Source organism: Onychostoma macrolepis, chromosome 02, assembly GCF_012432095.1.
Source record: "Onychostoma macrolepis isolate SWU-2019 chromosome 02, ASM1243209v1, whole genome shotgun sequence".
NCBI classification, from domain to species: domain Eukaryota; kingdom Metazoa; phylum Chordata; class Actinopteri; order Cypriniformes; family Cyprinidae; genus Onychostoma; species Onychostoma macrolepis.
Window position 1 is genome coordinate 21,849,786 of NC_081156.1, and position 22,396 is coordinate 21,872,181.

A 22,396-nucleotide genomic window follows, 5' to 3' on the forward strand; every position below is an offset into this window, starting at 1 on the left:
CATTAAGTCATGTTTACCTGGAGGGAGGTTTGATTGTTCGTTAAAAGACTTTATGGACTATGCTTTACTGTGTGCTAACTCTGTTTACTGTGGGTGTCGCAGAAGAGGAACGCAACACCGCGTCTATGACGGTAATGGCGGACGCACCAGAGCACGCTCACAAAATGGTGGCCACAACAACACCCGGTCAAGTCCCTGTTGATCTTCACGAGTCAAGGCAAGTCACAGTGGATTTTAAAGAACCAAGTCACAGTGGATTTTAAAGAACCAAGTCACAGTGGATTTTAAAGAACCAAGTCACAGTGGATTTTAAAGAACCAAGTCACCGTTGATGTCAGAGAACCAAGTCACCGTTGATGTCAGAGAACCAAGTCACAGTTGGTCGTCATCAATCGAGTCACGTCTCAGCTGACCTCCCAGAGTCTTTCCCCGTCATTGTCGTCCAGAGTCACAGCAGCACGTCTCAGCTGCTCGTCCAGAGTCACAGCAGCACGTCTCAGCTGCTCGTCCAGAGTCACAGCAGCACGTCTCAGCTGCTCGTCCAGAGTCACAGCAGCACGTCTCAGCTGATCTCCTAGAGTCTCATCACATTACAGCTAGTCATCCAGAGTCACGTCATGAGTCAAGTCACGTCTCTGTTGACCTTCCAGAGTCACGGCCCGTCACGGCTGACCTTCCAGAGTCACGTCACGTCCGGGCTGACACACCCAGATCATCAAGGTCAGTCTTCCACTATCCCAATTTGATGTCTAATTTGAGGGATGTACCGCTGGTGTCTGCACGCACGGCTGGTATCCCCAAACCAACTCACTCTAACCCTCCTGTTCTTATGCATATTCCCCTGTCCGAGGCACTTCCCCTGATGGGAATCGCTTTGTTGCGTTTGGGCTGCGTACACCACCGCAGAACTGCCCGAGGTGGCGGCGCCAGCTGTAGCTTCTCCAGAGGTGGCGGTCCACGCTGCAGAACCTCCAGAAGCAGCAGGGCTCGCGTCGGCCCCTTGTATGGTGGTGGCACCCAGCAATGAACTCTCCCTGTGTCCTGAGTTTACCGCTGTAGAACCTCCAGAGGTGGCGGCAGCTGCTGCAGAACCTCCAGAGGTGTCAGCAGTATCCGTCGATGAACTCTCGCTCTGTCCTGTCACAGCTATGGAGGCCGTCAATGAACTTTCGCCCTGTCCTGTCACGGCTATGGAGGCCGTCTACAACTCCTCGTCCTGTCGCAGCCAGAAGGGCTGTCCCTGAACTCACGTTCTGTCCTGTCACGGCTATGGAGGCCGTCAACGAACTCTCGTTCTGTCCTGTCGCAGCCAAAAGGGCTGTCCCTGAACTCTCGTCCTGCCTTGTCACGGCTATGGAGGCCACCTGTGAATTCTCTGTCCTGTCGCAGCCAGAAGGGCTGTCCCTGAACTCTGTAGTGGCTAAGAAGGCCATCTCTGAACTCTCGCCCCGATCTGACCCAGCCATGGTGGCTGACTGTGAACTGCCTACCTGCTCAGTTGCCACCATGTAAAATATTCATAGACTTCCCATGTTCCCTACCTCAGTCCTTGTGTCTGTGTATATTCTTTCTCCTCCTTGTGTCTCAGTTTCCCTTAGGGCCCAGTCTCTGCTGTGGGTTCCTGATCCGTCATGGTATGCTCCTGTTCTATCTGCTCCGCCGTGGTGGTCTTCAGGTCCGTCTGCTCCGCCGTGGTGTTCTGCTGTCTGGCTCTGGTGGTCGTCTGCTCCGCCCTGGTGGGCTCCGGTCTCGTCTGCTCCACCCTGGTGGGCACCAGGTCCGTCGGCTCCTTCCTGGTGGACTCCAGTCCCGCCGGCTCCGCCCAGGTTTCCTGCTCTGCCGGCTCTGCCTTGGTCCCCGGTCACTCCGCTTCCACAGGGACCTGGCCCTCCATCCCTCCCCCTGTTCCGCCTCCGCTCCACCTCCCTCCTGGATTGTAGACTGTGTGGAGCGTCTGGAAGCCGCTCTTTGGGGGGGGGGGGCTCTGTCACGAATCTGGTCTGCACTTCCATTCATTCACCACCAGAGGTCACTCGCTCACCACTTTCACACCACACATCACAATGAACTCCATTTCCCATCATTCATTGCACTGATTGCACACACAGCTGTAGGCACTGATCACACAGCATCACTAATCACACACACTATTTAAACCCTGGACTTTGTTTCCCTCCTGGCCGAGTATTGTATGCGTTTACCGCTCCCCTAGCCGTAGCAACTCTACAGAGCCCGTGTTTCCTGGATCAACCCTTTCCGTGCCGTTCCGTTCCTGTATTGTCCTGCGTTTTTCACTCCCCTAGTGTCAGCTGCTTTACGGAACGTTTGTTATTTTCTAGTCTGTGTTTCCCTGTATTTACCCCTGTCTCACTGTTCGGACTGTTTATTCCCTTGCCTGGATTATAGCCTGTGTTCCCTGGACTATCTCTCTGCCTTGCCCTTTTGGATACTGTTCGCCCATCGTCGACCTTCGCTTGCCCTAGGATTACTCCGTCTTGTCCCTGCCATACCTGTTTGCCATTGCTCGACCCTGCCTGTATTTATGACCATGCCTGTAAATAAAAGCTTGCATTTGGATCCGCATGTCTGACGTCTCGTCAGCCCCGTTACAATTACACTATTCATTCATAGCTTTATACTCTTATTGTATGCCAGTTGTTGTTTTTATATCTCTTTTACTATTTTATATCATTTGTTTTCTGTCCGAAGGAAGCTGATACCTAAACAAAACATAATTGAGAACTCTTGAACTGTGCAAAACCACCTCAATAAAATGTAATGTTCTTCTGGGTAGAAAGCTGTAGATAGATAAAAAGATTTGAAAATCACACAGTGGGGCACAATGTACCATTCGCCGAAATAAACTCTAATTATACGCTGAGAACAGTTCTATAAAATGGTTGTTCTTATAATAGGGACCACTTTTTCAAAGTTTTGCTGGAACATCTGAAAAGAGATTGCCACTAAACAAAACCGACTTTCTAATGTTTCTTACTTTGTTCGCTTGCTAGGTTGCCAAGTTTAGAAAAACCTATTAGTTTACCAATAGAAGGGGTTGGCGCATGTTTCCCAAACATTAAATGATCTACCTGGAAAATCATCACATTTTTTTTGACAACGGAATATGTTTTATTACGGAGTTTTATTACTGTGGGTCTACATGGGACCAAATAAAATATAAACTTCAGATAAATAACACAAACAAGTCTTTGATCTCTCTTCTAAACTCGGAGAAACCTAAGAACTGCAGAAGTTTTGATATGTGTGACTTGCTTTTTTTGCATTGCTTTATTTGAGAAATAACAGAGTGAATACTGTTGATCTTGTGGGGGAAACTCTGTCACTCTGTGTAGAAGTTCTTGTGTTGTGATCTGATCAGAGCAGGCTGAAGTTGCTTTTACGGTGGCAGTGCTGCATTGTAGATTATTGTGGAAACCAGACACATGCCTAGAGAAAACTACCAACTTGTCAAAACTGCGTGAAGGTTATATTTTATAAGTATGTAAGTGTGAGAAGAAAGGCTGATGGTAATGACAGTTATCTATGGTGCAGAGCAAAGTGCTACGAGATATCACAAGTATATGACATGCTTTCCACAGTACTGTGAATTATTCTAGCATACCAGCAGCTCGCATAAATTGATGGCTCTCTCACTGCTAGATTGAGACGATCTGTGACTCGCACTAGACAAAGTCTTGCAAGCTAATGTTTTAACTATCACCATTTATTTTGTATTCTAGAGCCATCCATTAGGATATAAATGATCAAGTAATAAATGGTAGTAAATGACCAAACATCATTAGTAAGTTCCATATACGTATATTATTTATCTACATAAATCTATGTTCTCCCAGTAGTATCGACCATTACCTACATTGTCCCATTACTTGTTATTGTCCCATGTGTGCTTGTGCCATTGTCATCTCCCAGCAGATCCTGAATCACACACACAAGATCACATAACAGCACACACATGCTGCCTCATCGTCTGAATTTACATTCTGCTTGACTTGATCCACTCGATTCTGTTCTTCTTCCTCCCCAGGGATTTTGACAGTAGTGATATGGATCGGTTGCCTACTGCTCATTTTGGGTGTCCTTGCTTCTCCTTCTGACAGTCTGGATTAGAGGAACCCTCTCATGTCAACTCTGGAGGGAGAGACAGTCTTTGGACATCTTCAGGGACGCTTCATTCTGGGACCGAGACACAGGCCACCCTGCCCTTGATGGTGAGCGCTTCTCTCCAGAACATGTTGTCTCTCCAGGCATGTATGAAGCTTAGTAACAAAAGCAGAATTTGTTTTCACACACTGCTGCTCATGTTCTTTATTTCACTGCTTCTGGATGTTTCCTCATGTAGCAAATTAGCTTGAAAGGGAAATATTTATAATGAATAATAACTGGTTATAATTAATCATGAATATTTAGACCAGATCTTAGAATTAACTGTAGCAGAATCAATATTACAATGATTTAATCTGTTCGTCCACCGACAGTATAATCATTTATCAATTCTAGGAAAGATTATTTTCTTGGCCAAGAATGAATAACTTTCCTACTTCATACAGTACTAGCATTAACTTAGCATGCAGCAAGATCAACATTCAGTGACTCCGAATTGTGAGCAGTACACAGAGGCAATCAATTGTGAATATAATAAATTTAATAAATGAAACTACAGCTAACATACAACTAGACAAAACAAAACACATATATACAGAATGAAGGAAAGTAAGGAAAGAGAGAGAGAAGCACAAATAATGGCAGTATTTCACATCAATTAACCACAACCTAATGAGAATCATCAAAGAATCAAAAATCACCTTAAAAAGGGACTCAAACTTAAACATGCATCTAAATAGTTGTAAACGGTTACTTGCATGGCTTTGTGATAGACAATGGAGGTTCTTGATTAGTCCTTTGGGAGTGAGCTGGAGGCTTTCGTCGGGTTTTTCTGAAGATCGGAGAGTCCACAGCAAATCAACAAAGTTACTTGAAGTAAAAAATAAAAAAACTGCCGGAAGGTCAGACTCAGGGATGAGTCTGAGAGAGTGTGTCTCAAAGGGATTGAGCCTTGATGGGTTTGCGTTAAGGACTTTTAACGGTTCCTGGTCACACCCATCTTTGGCAGACTGACCAATGTAGAGGTGTGAATTTTGAGCGGGAGAGGTTCCTTTGGTTTATGGTGGTCTGGAGTATTTGTCCAATATTAAGTCAAAGTAAAAAGTAAAAAGAGCATGGTGCAAATTATGGTAACATAATATATACCATTAATCCAGGAATCGGTAGATGGTCATTTTGATACCCGACATGCCAGGGTTTGGAAAACATTAAGGCAGTGATACATTCATATGTCTAGATCCAAGTAATTGGAGCTTCACTACAGTACTACAGAGTTATAACTAAGCTACTATAACCTAGGAACATGCGTACAACACAGGAATACACTATATACATTTTGGAACAGTTTGATTGTGGATGAATGGAGCCAATGTCCTTTCCCATGTGTATTGTGGTCTTTGAGGCTCAAAGAGAAAGTTGACGACTGTCCCTGCTAGCATTGGAGAAGATAGCAGTGGTGATAACGCCCTTTGAACCAGAGGTGGACGTTAGACATGCATGTAATTGCACCTGTAATTTCATTACAACAAGGGAGGAGGGAAAGTTTACGATGCCTAAAACCTGATCGAACATCTTGATTACATTCAAACGCTACACTCATCATATGCTGCCTTTCACCACATGGTGACCATAATGATCCTAATTTCAGTTGGCCCCTTAATAGAAAGTATTAGATTTTACTTATTTCATTTGATCTAAATGCAAATCTAGAATATTACTTAATCATACACAACATTCGTATTGGATTACTGTTGTTATTGTTAGTACTTTTTTATTATTTTCATTGATTCTTTGTTTACTCTTTCCTGCCTGTTATGTTCGGTGTTTTGGTGTAATTTTTGTGTTCTTGATCTACTTATAATTAATAATAATGGTAACACTTTATTTTATGGTCTCTTAATTAGTTGCTTATTAGCATGCATATTACTAAAATATTAGCCATTTATTAGTAGTAATTAAGCACATATTAATGCCTTATTCTACATGACCTTATTCTACATCCCTAATCCTACCCAATACCTAAAATTAACAACTACCTTACTAACTATTAATAAGCAGCAAATTAGGAATTTATTGAGGGAAAAGTCGTAGTTAATAGAGAATAAGTGTTCCCTATTCTAAGTGTTACCATAATAATAATTAATAATCTGAAGTGTGTTACTTTAACCAACAATGTGTGCAGGACTGACTGCACCAATATTGAAATTCTGGCTGTTGGCAGTATTTGTTGACATTACCCATAATTGGCTAATATTAAAATTCTGTACTATTCAGTCTATATATATACAGTGAGGAAAATAAGTATTTGAACACCCTGCTATTTTGCAAGTTCTCCCACTTAGAAATCATGGAGGGGTCTGAAATTGTCATCGTGGTGCATGTCCACTGTGAGAGACATAATCTAAAAAAATCCAGAAATCACAATGTATGATTTTTAACTATTTATTTATATGATACAGCTGCAAATAAGTATTTGAACACCTGTCTATCAGCTAGAATTCTGACCCTCAAAGACCTGTTAGTCTGCCTTTAAAATGTCCACCTCCACTCCATTTATTATCCTAAATTAGATGCACCTGTTTGAGGTCGTTAGCTGCATAAAGACACCTGTCCACCCCATACAATCAGTAAGAATCCAACTACTAACATGGCCAAGACCAAAGAGCTGTCCAAAGACACTAGAGACAAAATTGTACACCTTCACAAGGCTGGAAAGGGCTACGGGAAATTGCCAAGCAGCTTGGTGAAAAAGGTCCACTGTTGGAGCAATCATTAGAAAATGGAAGAAGCTAAACATGACTGTCAATCTCCCTCGGACTGGGGCTCCATGCAAGATCTCACCTCGTGGGGTCTCAGTGATCCTAAGAAAGGTGAGAAATCAGCCCAGAACTACACGGAGGAGCTGGTCAATGACCTGAAAAGAGCTGGGACCACCGTTTCCAAGGTTACTGTTGGTAATACACTAAGGCGTCATGGTTTGAAATCATGCATGGCACGGAAGGTTCCCCTGCTTAAACCAGCACATGTCCAGGCCCGACTTAAGTTTGCCAATGACCATTTGGATGATCCAGAGGAGTCATGGGAGAAAGTCATGTGGTCAGATGAGACCAAAATAGAACTTTTGGTCATAATTCCACTAAACGTGTTTGGAGGAAGAAGAAGGATGAGTACCATCCCAAGAACACCATCCCTACTGTGAAGCATGGGGTGGTAGCATCATGCTTTGGGGTGTTTTTCTGCACATGGGACAGGGCGACTGCACTGTATTAAGGAGAGGATGACCGGGGCCATGTATTGCGAGATTTTGGGGAACAACCTCCTTCCCTCAGTTAGAGCATTGAAGATGGGTCGAGGCTGGGTCTTCCAACATGACAATGACCAAGCACACAGCCAGGATAACCAAGGAGTGGCTCTGTAAGAAGCATATCAAGGTTCTGGCGTGGCCTAGCCAGTCTCCAGACCTAAACCCAATAGAGAATCTTTGGAGGAGCTCAAACTCCGTGTTTCTCAGCGACAGGCCAGAAACCTGACTGATCTAGAGAAGATCTGTGTGGAGGAGTGGGCCAAAATCCCTCCTGCAGTGTGTGCAAACCTGGTGAAAAACTACAGGAAACGTTTGACCTCTGTAATTGCAAACAAAGGCTACTGTACCAAATATTAACATTGATTTTCTCAGGTGTTCAAATACTTATTTGCAGCTGTATCATACAAATAAATAGTTAAAAATCATACATTGTGATTTCTGGATTTTTTTTAGATTATGTCTCTCACAGTGGACATGCACCTACGATGACAATTTCAGACCCTCCATGATTTCTAAGTGGGAGAACTTGCAAAATAGCAGGGTGTTCAAATACTTATTTTCCTCACTGTATTTATATATATATATATATATATATATATATATATATATATATATAAATTAACAAATGAGGAGTACTAAATAATCAATATTAATAAAAATAAAAATAAATAAATAAAAGAAAAACCAGTACGGTACCATGAAGTTTGGAAGTATGGTATCATACGGTACCTTATAAAACCTGCATTAGGGATTATGGGTCACATTTTTGGTTATAGTACCATTAGAAAAAAAATATATATATATGATAACATTATGCAGTTATTTTATAGTTCTTTCCTCTGTAATTTATTTATAGAGCTAAATTTAATATAACAGCAGTTGCCCAGCTGTTGTTAAATTTACACCAACATATCTGCCAGTTTTCACACATATACTATGTGCATAATATGTACATACATTTTCAGATTTTTAAAAAAATTATTATTTGATTTGCCAAAGATTACATTAAATAGTGTTAATAAATGGTTAGTGTTTGCAGAGATTAACTTAATTGAGAGTTACATGATGACAATTGTATGAATGTATTAGGAAAAATTAACAAATTAGATTGCACTATTGAATATCCAATATTAATAAGTCAAAACTATCAATAATCAGTACGGTGCCATGAAGTATGGAATCATACGGTAACTTATGAAACCTGTATTAAGGATTATGGTTCACGTTTTTGTTTGAAGTACCATTAGAAAAATATTTACAGTATTTAGGAGCAACATTATGCAGACATTTTGATAGTTCTTTCTTCTTTAATTTATTTATAAAGCACAATTTAAGATAACAGCAGTCATCCAGCTGTTGCTAAATTTACACCAAAATGTCTGAGTAGAGTTTTGACACATAATAATGCACAATCCAGGCATCTGAGATCGGCAAATTAGAGTGTGCACTATTAAATATTCAATATTAAAGGTCCCATGACATGCTGCTTTTTGGATGCTTTTATATAGGCCTAAGTGGTCACTAGTACTGTATCTGAAGTCTCTTTCCCGAAATTCAGCCTTGGTGCAGAATTTCAGCCACTACGAGCCAGTCCCACAATAAGCTTTCCTTAGGACGTGCCATTTCTGTGTCTGTAGCTTTAAATGCTAATGAGGAGGAGAGAGGCAGGGCAAGGTGGAGGGTGGGTGTGTGGCCTTAACCAGCTTGCGCTACCATGCGCTAATGTTAACAGTGGATGTATGGCAATGACTCGTAGACACACAGTCGTTCAAGCTTTTCAGTTTGACCCAGAATCTGATCCGGATGGAGAAGCACCGGATGAATAAGTTGCAACGGCTACAGCAGGACGTCTCTGAATGGTTAGTTTAAAATATTATGTCTGGATACGGTACTTTAGTTGGTTTGGTTATGTATGCTGTTACAGTTATTATCATGTACCATAGGCAGGCTAGGGGAACTCATATTAATGTTAAAAAACCTCATAAAGGTTTTGGGTCACATTTTTGGTTAGAGCACCATTAGAAGAAAAAAATATTAAGGAGCAACATTACACAGACATTGTTTTGATAGTTCTTTGTTCCTTCATTTATTTATAAAGCATTATTTATAAAGCAAATTTAATATACCAGAAGTTGCCCAGTTGTTGTTAAATTTACACCAAAATATCTGAGTAGAGTTTTCACACATATAATGCACATTCATTGTCTATGTTTATTGCAGTTGAATTATAGTTGAAAACATTTCTTCCCCATGTTGGAAGAAATAATATATTCAAAGTATGCAAAAGCATTGCAGGAGTACATGTGAGCATGATTGCTATTGTAGTACTAGATGCTGTGTCATGCTTATCAGTGACATACAGAGCGCAACAAGTTTACTTTCAGTTCACCCTGAGGCTTTTGATTTAAAAGCCTCCATAAACTTTGCTGCTGGCTGTTGTCTAGCTTTCTGTTGCTTGTGCACGATAATAATAAAACAACCAAACTATTGTATAGATCAATGTTTCTCATCCCTGGTCCTGGGCGCCCCCCAACACTGCATATTTTGTATGTCTCCCTAATCAAACACACCTGATTCAACTCATGAGCTCATTAGAAGAAACTCCAGGACCTGAAATAGGTGTGTCAGATAAGGGAGATATACAAAATGTGCAGTGTTGGGGGGCGCCCAGGACCAGGGTCTAGAAACACTGGTATAGATCAAGTACATTGTAATTCTTTGTACATTTATTTGCATGAGTAATGCATATTAAGACAGAGAGTCCCCAATCAACTTATGATGAGAAAACATAATGCAAAATGAACTTTAGATGAATGCTACCTGTACACCCTGAATTCCAAACTACACATCTAATAAACAGTATGGCATCCAGCACACCAGCAAATGCAATTATTCTGTTTTCTGTTCCATCATTAAACACTTATGTGTGAAAGACAACATATTTCAAGGCCAGACACACATGAGTTTCCCCAGTGCTGCATTCGCTGTCTTTCTGCACAGCTTCAAATGAGCCAGAGCCATTAAAGAGTTACTCACTCACTTTCTCAGCTGCACATAGCCTAGAGCGCAAAGAAGAAGATCAAGAAAGTCTCTTGCAAGAAAGACCTTTTATTTCATTATTTTTGGGAGGGGATCCACAGTTCTTGTACTTTCTGCTGGCCTTAGGATTAGGCAGTTTTTTACAGAGTCGTTTCCTAGTAGATCTTGCATAACTTTTGTTATCAAGTATGAGGAGACCAAGACAAGTAGGAGAACCTTAATTATAATACCAGGACAGCTTAGCTCATTAAATGGACAGTTCACTGAGAAATAAAAAGTTTTAATCACCTTCATGTCGCACAAAACCTGTATGTTTGGAACAAAAAGGAGAATTGTTTATAAACCTGTTGTTTATGAGTCCCAATCTCTTTTTTCTGTAATTAATTGTGATTAATTGCATATTAATATATTTATGTTATTATAATTTCACATTGAACCTCCAAATTAATGTAGAAACAACATAAATGGTATATTTTATATACGGTTTAATGGCATATTTTTACTAAGTAGCCTACTATTAATGAAAGCCAGTATCATTGATACTAATCATGTTACTGATATCTCTATTAAATGCATTTTCCCTCAATTTTAGCCATTAATTATAATCATTCAACATTACAGTATAATTGAAAGCCATTATTTTTTAACACTTAATAGGCTACGAAAAATATGAGAGCTTTTAATTTAAGTGAACTTAAAACAATCTTCACATAAACTATAAATTTGATATGTGTAAGCTATAAAATGAATATAAATTAATCTTTATTCAAAACAAAAGTTAATCAGCCACTAGAGCAGGGGGGTGATTTCTCCTTATTGTTTTGTTCTTTGATTTCCATCAATGACAGACTTCACTTTAAAAGCAGAGCTGTCTCTTTAAAACCGCGGATTTGACACACATTCGGTTTTCTCCCAACTCTTTACGGTCATTTAGGACTTTATAACTTATTTAAGACCGAGTTTCTGAGGTAACTCGCCATAACTGCGCATTTTGACATAATTGTGTGTGTTTTTGTCCGCTGAAGCCGCTCAGCAGCGTATGTGGAAAGTCTAACGCGCAGCCATTCAAACTACACTCCTTTTGATAATCATCTTCGTCCAGTCTCTGCGCTATTTCTCGCCAGAAGATATGACTGATAACACTGTCAGTATACACGTTTAAACTAGAGTTGCGGATATCACATAATCCCCTCACATGAGCGCTTACGCTGCTGCTATTAATGTTGCGGTCTCCGGTAGTTTGTGGTTATTGAGCGTCTTCCCGGCAGTGTTGCCAACTAATTTTCAGAGAAAGTTGCTAAGGTCAATTTGTTGCTAAAAGTTGCTAAATGACGTAATCACGACGCAAAAATTTGTCACATCAAATATATTTTATGTTAATTTATATCTGTTTGTAAAACAATATGCATAATAGACGGTAATATAAATAACTGTATTTTTAATACATTGAATTATTGAACACTTACACATTTTTGAATGATTACACAATTGTATTATTATTTTTTTTTAATAGCTAGTAAACTAGTAATACTAGCATTCTCAACAATTATGCTTTAACAAAGTCCCTTTCAAGGATTTCTATAGTCTTTGGCTTTAAGCAGTGTATTAGTACTTAGTGTGCTACACTCTTAAGAAACGTCTGTAAAAATAGGGCACAATCTATGTTAATATGAAAGAATATTCGTAATTGTTTTTTTTTTTTTTACCTGCATTTTAAATTACGCATTGTGTTTTCAGGTTACAATACAGGGTGATAATGGACAATGTCCTGGAAAATTACTAGTATCTTTTCCATTTTTCTTATGGTGAACTAACTGATCAACAATCGCAGGTACAAGCTACTAACAAAGTGTGTAATAAATAAACAATGATTCAATTATTCAATTATTAATATTAAATTGAAAAATTGCAAACAGTAGCTAACTGGTTCACGCGATGTGTGTAGGTTACAGCTAGGCATCTTTGGTTTCCTCTTTTTGTGTAATTTGGATGGAAAATGTGTGCTTTTTTTATTGTCTGGGTCACTTATCAAAAGTTGCTAAAAGTTGCCAAATAAATTTTAAAAATTGCTAAATTTGTTGCTAGGTGCTTTTGGAAGAAAAAGTTGCTAGGGTAGTCTGAAAAGTTGCTAAATGTAGCAACAAAATTGCTAAATTGGCAACACTGCGTCTTCCTTTTCTTTCTCGGCTGTGAAACAACGGCCCGCACCAGTGTTTCCACCTTGTGGAACTAATTAGTGCAAAAACAGTTCGAGGCGTGTGTGCGACCTGCGCGTACTCTTCCCCCGGGCCGTATGAAGATGATTGGCGGCCGGATTAGGCCCGCTGGCCGCCAATTGAATAGCCCTGCTCTATGGTTTAATGTTTCGAAAGAAATTAAGATGACCATAAATATTAATTTTGTAATTTTACTTTTTTTCTGTAAAATTAAATATAATATAAACTAGTGCTGGGCAGTGATTAATCGCATCCAAAATAAAAGTTTTTGTGTACATAATGTGTGTGTACTGAGTATATTTATTATGTATATATAAATACACACATACAGTATATAATTAGAAAATATTTACATGCATTTACGTGTATATAGTTATATTCATATAATTTATATTATATATAAATATATTTAATATATAAACATATAAATATATAATATATAATATATAAAAATATATATAAACTAATATATATATTTTTCTTAAATATATACATGCATGTGTGTGTATTTATATATGCATAATAAATATACACAGTACACACACATACATTATGTACATAAAATATTTAATTTTGGATGCGATTAATCACGATTAATCGTTGCCCAGCACTAGTATAAACATATTATTATTTTGATTGTACTGATTTTTATTTTACAGTACAGTAGTATTGTTGCAATATAATTTGCCATTTTTAAAAAAAATAATCATAATAATGTATAGTCATATTAAATGCGTAAAAAACAGATTTGCCGTTTTTTGTGCTTAGCTAATCACATACAATATATAGGTTTAGAACAACAAAGTAAAAGTAATAAATGAAGACAGTTTTTATTTTTGGGTGAACTGTCCCTTTAATATATAAAGATGGTTAATGACACAATCTATTAGAAAATTGTGATATTTTAGAGTTTCAGTCACAATAAAAGAGATTTCCTTCAAAATGACTCATTGCTCTGGACTTTAACCCTCTGTGTCAGGATTCTGCTTCTTCAAACCTCCTGTTGGCCTGAGTAACAAATCACATCTTCATTCCTCGAGTGGGAAACGTATTTCACCGTTACAACCCACAGAGTGGTTTCCTTTGAAAAATAATTACTATTCATTAAAGTGGCCTGTCAGATTCTCTTCTGCCCTACTCTTCTCTTCTCCCTCACAGGATGTCCTTCAGGACTCCCAGTGGCTGTCATTCTGTCAACCCCCAACCATCTTATCGATTCACACATCTTTGCTGAAGCTGAGGAAGCTGGCGAGCCAATTCCTTCTGTTCCTCTACCAGCGTCGACCTTTTCATTTCTTTAAAACCCCCGTTTTAGATGGAACAAATAAACTAGGCCGGTGTATCCACCGTCAATGCCCATGGAAACCTGTCTTGTTAACTTTCTTCCTGTTCTCTGTTGTGCTAAACCTGTTTGTGGTGTCTCTTTATCTGCCTTTGAATCCTCAAACGTACACTGGAGGAGAATCAGGAAGAATTTATTTGCTCTGCGGTGTAGTGTGTTGAAGTCAGATTATATTTTGAACTCCCTGACTCGCTTATCTTCCTGTTTCCTCACAGGATTTCTGTTCCAGCAGGGACATATGGAGTCGGTAGGAAAGAGTCACTGAGGTCAGAATGGCCTCTCTCGTAAACATACAGCAACAGCAGTTCTGTCCCCTTACATTTAATAAACCTTTTCAGTTTTTAGTCCTAAAACCTGAAAGAGAATTATCATTGTCATAGAGGATTTGCACTGGGAATTTCTAATGTTTCTGCTGTTATAATATCAACCCAGGCTCATTGAAAAACATGCCTGGTGTGACATTTCTGCAGAATGATATTTCATTGCTTCATACCCCTTTTATCACAATTTCAAAAGGAAATGTCCAGTGAGTGGCACCAAATGTGCATTCAGATTTATCCGAAACACATGAATGTTTGTTGTACATCGCTAGAATTCGGAAATGAAATGTCCAGTGAGTAGCCCTAAAAGATTAATGCTCTATCACGTTCGAAAATAATGTTCTACCTACATTAAACCTTAACCCATAATATTAACAAAAGCAAGTATGAGATGAAAACACATTTACTAACCATGCCATAGCTTGCTTTGGGTGTCTTTGGGACTCACATTTTGCAGGACTCATTACTGAGCACTCTGCATTGAAAGTGCAATTTTGTACCAGGTGTGCTATCGAGCAAGTTTACCATGTCAGAATAGCCATACATATATAGTGCTGATTATGTGTTCCAAACAACAAAATGTATTCGTTTACAAACAAGGCATTATGGTAAAGGTGTTTTGAGGTCATAACATAGCATTGTGCAAGGAACTGCATGAAAATAAGTCTTTATTAGTCGATAATCTGCCCCTGTAATCATAATTTGTGTGCAAATTAATAAAAGTTGTTGGTGTTTTACTGCCACTAGTGGTCATTTAAACTGTATTATGCTGTGAATTGTATGTTTGTTTTATGGAGTTCACCAAAATTGTATAAAAAGGTATGTTTTTTTTTTTCCCAATGAGCCTATGCTGCATAATATACTTATAATCAGTTTAAATTTAGAAATTTTAGTTTAAAGATATTCTCAGTTTAAGGGATAACACTGTGAACTACAGACCTTGTATATTTTAAATACAAAACTGCTGTTTTAAACATCTATTAGAAATTAGCCTACAAATGAATGTCTCCATAAAAGTAAATGATTAGTACCATGGAAAACAATGGCTAAATTTAATCTTTTAATGGTCGTCTGTTGCTATATAACAGATCAAAGAGTATGCTCTTCATGGTAGAAAGGAGATTGCACTTACCCAGTAAAGCATTTATTTAGACTGCATGGGGGGAAAGGATTGTTTCATCCTTTTATTAATTCATATAAGAACATTTACATCTTGTTAAAACATTGAGAGAGAGAGAGAGAGAGAGAGAGAAATGATCTTAAGAGTATAAAGATAATGTTTCATTTCACGACCACGCCGCCCATATCTGACTCTGTACAGAATCATACACCACATACAGAATCCCCTCTGCAATATTTCAAGCTGGCACCTCACGCTCGTAACTGAGCTATATTGTCTCTCATAGAAATGGATGCAGTCAGACTATTTACATTCAGCACTTTGGTTCTGGACATTGAAAAAAAAAAAAAAAAGCATATGTCGCACTACGGCAATGCATGGAGGCTGAAGGCAGGACCCTGGACTGAACCCTCTGAGATTAAATGTTATTTGAATATTATTTAAAAAATGGTGGATGTACAGGCTGTTTATGAGAGATACAGAGATACAATTTCAGTCACTTGATGTTTACAGCATGGTAAAGCTGTCTGGAATGCTGTGTTCATACAGATATACAGTTATGTGTGTCTGGCTATCTGCAACACAGAAATGAAGTTTAAAGATGGGATGGAGGAAAATGATTGCAACTGGAATTAAGAACAGAGATGAAATGTCCTTCCTTTCTGAGGTTTTCTAGGAGTCCTGATGTGTAAGTTGACTCAGCGACTAGTATGACGCCAACAGATACCTCAAACTCCAGGAGCTGGATTCGCTTGACAACATGCCATTTTGTTTCAGAGCATGCTCAGTAAATAACTACAGGCTGAAATTAATTAATGCAATGATTTCACTACAAATAATTTTTTTTTTGCCCCCTTGCCGCAGCATTACTGTGCACATTAGAGGATTTATTGATTTTTTTCAAACTATGCTAATAAGGACTGGGTTTCAAACGCTTTCCTGGAATCTGAAAAACCTCACATTTTATTTTTAAGTCACTGAAACGGCGTGCAGAAAAAGCCTGAAAGTAGGTCACATTTGACATGTTTCTAGAAAAGCATAATCTTGTGTATCTGAGAAGCAATATCAGAATAAAACCCTTGGTGAATTCCCAAAGAAATGAAAACAAAGCTGCTTGTAACTGTTACAGTAAAGAATCTGAAAGCTGCCTGGCCTGCATTGAAGGTAAAAGCCTCAAATGAAATACAAAGTACAGTTTTAGATATTTGGTGGAAGTTAACTTGAAATCTGCTAAAAGAAAGCTTAAATTCTTTAAACTAGAGCCCCAAAAATGGCTGGATTAGACATTAGTATGTTCACTTTGACACGAGAGTGAATTACAATAGGTGCAGCACAATCTGTGTTGATGGTCATAGCCTCGGTGAATAATGAATTTTCATCTCATGCTTTTGCACAGAAAAATGTAATAGCTTTCTCAGTCATCTGTGCACATAAACAAGAATGAGACCATGATGGCTAGAGCGATTTTAATCAGAAATATATTAGATTGGGGGATAAAAAACAAATAAACTAAAAATATGATTCATATCTCACATGCATGTCCATGAGATAAATAGGTGACACTATTTAATAACTTTCATATATTTTTATATAATGCATTTTGAACAGTATATTATGCCTACATAATGCCTAAAGATCACTTATTAATAGATTACATATGATATATATATATATATATATATATATATATATATATATAAAATAGATATACATATGTAAGTAATATTCATAATTTTATATACACTATAGTTCAGAAGTTTGGGGTCAGTAAGAGTTCTTCTTTTTTTTCTTTTTTTTAATACACTAATACTTTTATTCAGCAATGGCCTATTAAAATGACAGTGGCAATAAAGACATTTACGATGTTACAAAAAATATCTCTATTTAAAATAAATGCAGCTGAATCCGGGAATAAAATATTTCACGGTTTCCACAAAAATATGAAGCAGCACAACTGTTTTCAACATTGAAATTACAAGAAAAAATTTCTGAAGGATAGTTTGACACTGAACACTGGAGTTATGGCTGCTGAAAATTTAGCTTTGCTATCACAGGAATAAATTAAATATTAAAATATATCAATAGAAAAGAGTTACAGCATAAGACACTAAAAAGGTTTATTTGAAAAAAGTTATTTTACAAAAATCTTATCAATCCCAAACCTTTGGACGGTAGTATACAGTATATATGTAAGTATTGTTTATAAGTATAATTTATGAAAGTTATTATAAAGTGTTACAAAAAAATACATTGTAACGCCAGCCAGTTTAGTCATAAATCATAAAATACAGAAATATTCAGACTCTGTTTCTCAAGAGCGAGGCTATGCCAGTTTACATAGGGCTGTTGTGATTGATTAGGCGTCCTTCACTGTCTTGACAATTTGTTGAAGGGCGAAAACTGATTCCTGTCTTAGACATTAAGATAAACAACTCATATTTACAGACTCCCTGTGATTTCCATCTTCTGAATTTAGCGAGACTGTTTTTCCCCCTTCACAGTTGAGTCACAGATATATCGTGACAGACAATGTGAAGGTCCTACAGCTCTCCATGACAACCGCATAAATTGCACTTTTTTATTCTGGGTTTTTTTATGTAGCGCTGTAAAAGTTGCTCCCCATATATTGTGTGATCCATCTTATCTTGACAGAAAACTGATCGTTTTTTATGTTGATGCATATATGCAATTTTCACAGACATTTCCACACATTCCAGTTTTATATAAAAAGCAGTAATAAATGTTCTGTGTTGTCAAAGGCTGTAATTCTGTGGTTGTTTGTGCTGACAAATGCTACAACCCAAGTAACTTAATCAAGAACACTTAAGCAGTACATGTATGGTTATTAAATGCTGAGTGGAAATAATTGCCTCTAGATGTAGAGATACTAAATGAATTCATGTATTACAGTTATGCGTCTTCACATCATCATACGTCTAATAGAAAAGCAGGGAAATGTTGTGGAAAACAAAGCTATTGAACCAGGTGATGTAAATGTTGCTCTGTATTTGCACATAGATAACATGTAATGCACTCCTCATATAATACTTCAATTAAAAACTGACATATACAGATTAGAGGTCACTGTAATTGAAATCAGAATTTAGTATTGAGGGGGAAAAAAAAGAAAGAGGAAATAAAATCTTTTTTTTTTCTTCTTAAAGAGAGAGACATACAGCCAGGTGTGCTTTGATATCAGAACAGAGACTTCACTTCGTAAGGCAATTGTTTTGTTGAAGTGTGTTTTTTTTTTTTTTTTGGTCTTTGTACTTTCAAAAAAGTACAAATATGGGTGTTTATCTGTATATATCCAAGAAGCAATGTGAGGCTTTTCGCGTCTTGAATGAGATGAGCAGTATTTACAAAGCGGCCCACAAACCTGTTCAAAACAATATTGTAAGTATGTACTGCAACCTTAAGGTTGCCTTCTCAAAAGAGATTTCAGTGAACATTTAAAAAAAAAAAACAGTAAAGAAATTTTGCCATTCAATTTGCTTTCATGTTTACCTTTTGGTTTAGCCATTTCTCTAAATACAAAGGAATTTCTATTCAACATTCTGGCAATTCAGTCCCACATTAAATACAGATATACAGATCTCACAATACAGGATTTGTGACTCCAGATAAAATAGAAAAGCACGGATTTGATTCTTTGCTGATTGTTATAACCATTGGACCACTGTTCTCCGACACTTTACATCGGAATAGATCGATTCTCTGGATTCATCTTGAACAATGACATCACCAAGAATAACTGCAACTCCAGCACATACGTGCTAAGAAATCGTAGCTATATTCTCACTTAAAATGTTCATTTTCATGAATCATGTAGAGGCAGTCCGCTTAGTTAAAATCCCCATCGTCTCAAAAGGAACCCTTACTCAAAGACACTAAGTAGTTTGACTGTAGGCTAGATCCAACAAGGTTTTCTCAGCAAGGGAATATTCTGGGAACTTACGGCTTCTAAGGTACGCTCCTGTATCAGTCACAATCAAAAATTCTGCTTCTTACAATTGCTGCCCAAAGGAAGAGGATTCAAAGACAATCTCATCCACAAACATTTACACGCACACTGACAATATATTTCTTTTCCCTTTCTCTCTCATCACATTTACAAATACATTCTCACAGGCAGGCAAAAACGAGCGACAGAGGCTCATTTGAGCTAGCTGCACAGCTGGCTGAGCTCTGGCTCGGTGGAGTTGGGGAGCTTGGCGTTGAAACTCTGGAGCGCCTCCCGTATGCGCACCACCTCGCTGGACGAAAGCTTGAGCCTGTGCCTCAGCAGGCAGGAGAAGAGGTCCAGCGGCTGGGCTCCCGGCGGAGAGAGCCGGTTAATGCGGTCCCTCATCTCCAGAAGCATCAGGAAGGCCGCATCCTGCGAACCCTGCGTGTAGGGGTAGTCCAACTGCAGGATCAGGTCCTTGATCCCCTCTGGATCAAAGTGCATGCTGTAGCCAAAGACCTTCAGGCTATTGATTTTCATATAGCCCAGGTTGGCCGAGTGGTCGTCCAGGTCCAGTGGCTCATAAAAAAGTGTCTCGTTGACGGTGGGATCATCTGTGATTATGCGACTGCGCAGGTAAATGTGCACCGTTTCGAAGAAGGACTTCCACTTGCTGCCAAGAGCGAGGGTCCAGTTATAGCACTGGAGCGAGGCATCCAATTTAGTTCTTTCCCAGTCTGGGAAGTCCTGCTGGTTGACGGGCATAAACCAGCTCTCAGAGTGGCTGCCCCCGAAGGGGTTGACATAGATAGCAGGCACGGGTTCCAGCGTGCTGTTCTTGGTGGAACAGATCTGGAAAGAGATCCCCATCAGCATGTGGATGAGGTTGGACTTGTTCTTGTTGCTCTTGAGGGTGAGCAGCATGCGCTTTCTCCACGCCGGGTTGAACCAGCTGCCCAAACGCACGTCATTGCTGATGTAGATGGCGTGGACCTCCATGCGGCTGTCGAGCCTTTGGAGGAGGTAACGCATTTCTGCATCCGGCATGTCAAAGTCAAAGTTGACGTAGTGGTCCAAAGAGTTGGCAATGTTGGGACGACAGAATCCCATATGGAGTATGCTGCCTGGGAGGCATGTGCCACAGCGGGTGATGTTGTCTGGGGCGCAGGACGAGCAGAGGGTCCCCTCACCCACCTTACATGGCACGTTGCCCTGGCAGACAGTGCGTTGCTCAGCGGCGCAGATGCAGCCCTGCATTTCCTCGGAGAAGGTGCCGTACACACCATGCTCGCTGCAGTACAACAGAGACTGGGCTTTGTTGAGCCAAAAACCCAGAGTCCTACAAGGAAGAAGATGATAATTATGGACAAGATTATTTCCTGAAAAAATGACAGGCTTGGCTTTACTAAATGAAGATGAAATCGAAAGAAATCTGGGCTTCACTGACATGAAAAATTGTTCACTAACATGTTAAAATTGTTCAGTGAAGACTTGACATCGGCCTTATTTTCTTTGTGGTAAATGAGGCATTCATTTCCTCTTGCTGATTGATACGCATATTAATTGAGTGCTGATGGCCCATTCTTTGACAAATGCAAATTGTTCTTAACCAGTAGAGGAAGTGTGTCTTAAAAGCCTTTGGGGATGCGTGTGAGGAGACAGTGCATTCTTTTTATTCTCTTTCATCCAATTTAGCGAGAGACAAGTCACTTAAATAAATGCTCCAACTCCATGGGCTCTCCATTATCTTCCTACTCACTTCACAACTGTTGACGCATACTTAATGCCATGCATACATAAATAAAATGTCTTGCATCACATGGCCTTTCTGTTGGCTGCCTCCCTCTGGGATTTCATTTCATCAGCCATCCCTTTTGTCCTGGACTCTTGAGTTTATTAATAATCTTATAAATCACTAATGTAACATGCACTTCTTGTTCATGAGAGCCTTTGATGGCAAGATGCCATTCAGGCAGTTAAATAAACCACTAAGCAGTTCTCACACATTAATGTTGACTCAGACAGATGCATCTTGGTTCAGCTTGGTTTAATAATTTAGTACTGGTTATCTCTTATGTGAATCTTATATTTTGATGATAAACTCCTCTGAAATCGGTCATCTATTAAAAGATTTTTACTTTATTACTATTCAAACAAACTGAGTAGAACATGAATAACTGTATTTCTGGAATTACTTTTAGTAAGAATTGAATTTCTGGAATAATTTTTGATCAGAAGGTCTCAGACTTGGCCAGACATTAGTGAAGAAGTTCGTAACTTTCTTTTGAGGACATCTTGCTTACATAGCTGACTGTCTGCAATGAAATTATCCCTAGAAACTATGAATGCACAAGTTGTTTTCTTTTAAGAAAAGTCACCCTGTTTTTCATCTTTATTTTCAGTGTACTGACATTTAAGAATTTCACGAAACAGACTTTTGACTAGTGAAAGTCTTCAAGCTGAAGAATGCTAACTACAACCTGTCACTCACTTGGAGCTCTTGATTATAGTGGGCACACACTGACCACTCTTCAGAAACTTTCACTCTATAAGGGTCCCACAAGTCTAAGGCCACATTTACATTACATGGTTCAAGTGACCCAATTCCGATTTTTTTTTTCCTCCCATGTGGCACAGATTGGATATGACCCTCGACTGTGAGTAGGAAAAAAAACACAAAGATTCTGATACATGCATTTGTGTCTGCCATGTAGCAGACAAATTGGAAAAAAGTGATGGCGGCAAATGACGTCAACTCAGGTGAACACTTTTCTGGGTCAATACTTCTACCTTAGGTTGTGTAAATGCAGATATTGGATATGGGTCACTTTTAAAAGATGTAAACTGGTTGTCAAAAAAATAAAAAAGGGGATATAGTCAACAAATTGGAATTGGGCATCAAGACCTACAGTTTAAATGCAGCCTACATTTTTAAAATCTATTTAGTATCCTCCAGCCTCATTTCTCATCTGTCTTTTCAGATATCT

General features: G+C 38.8%; 2 protein-coding genes across 3 annotated transcripts in view; one reads left to right on the forward strand and one right to left on the reverse strand.

The window, feature by feature from the left end:
- Positions 1-22,396, forward strand: part of astn1 (astrotactin 1) — a 377,633-nt gene that overhangs the window by 25,265 nt on the left and 329,972 nt on the right. For both annotated transcript variants that reach the window (XM_058749876.1, XM_058749884.1), the window contains one exon: positions 4,046-4,229. The gene's annotated coding sequence lies outside the window, so the exon portion shown is untranslated. The remainder of the gene's footprint in view (positions 1-4,045; positions 4,230-22,396) is intronic.
- brinp2 (bone morphogenetic protein/retinoic acid inducible neural-specific 2) overlaps positions 15,492-22,396 on the reverse strand; it is an 89,532-nt gene continuing 82,627 nt past the window's right edge. The window contains exon 8 of the mRNA XM_058749898.1: positions 15,492-20,748. Within this exon, the coding sequence (XP_058605881.1) occupies positions 19,629-20,748 (1,120 nt within the window). The 3' untranslated portion in view covers positions 15,492-19,628. The remainder of the gene's footprint in view (positions 20,749-22,396) is intronic.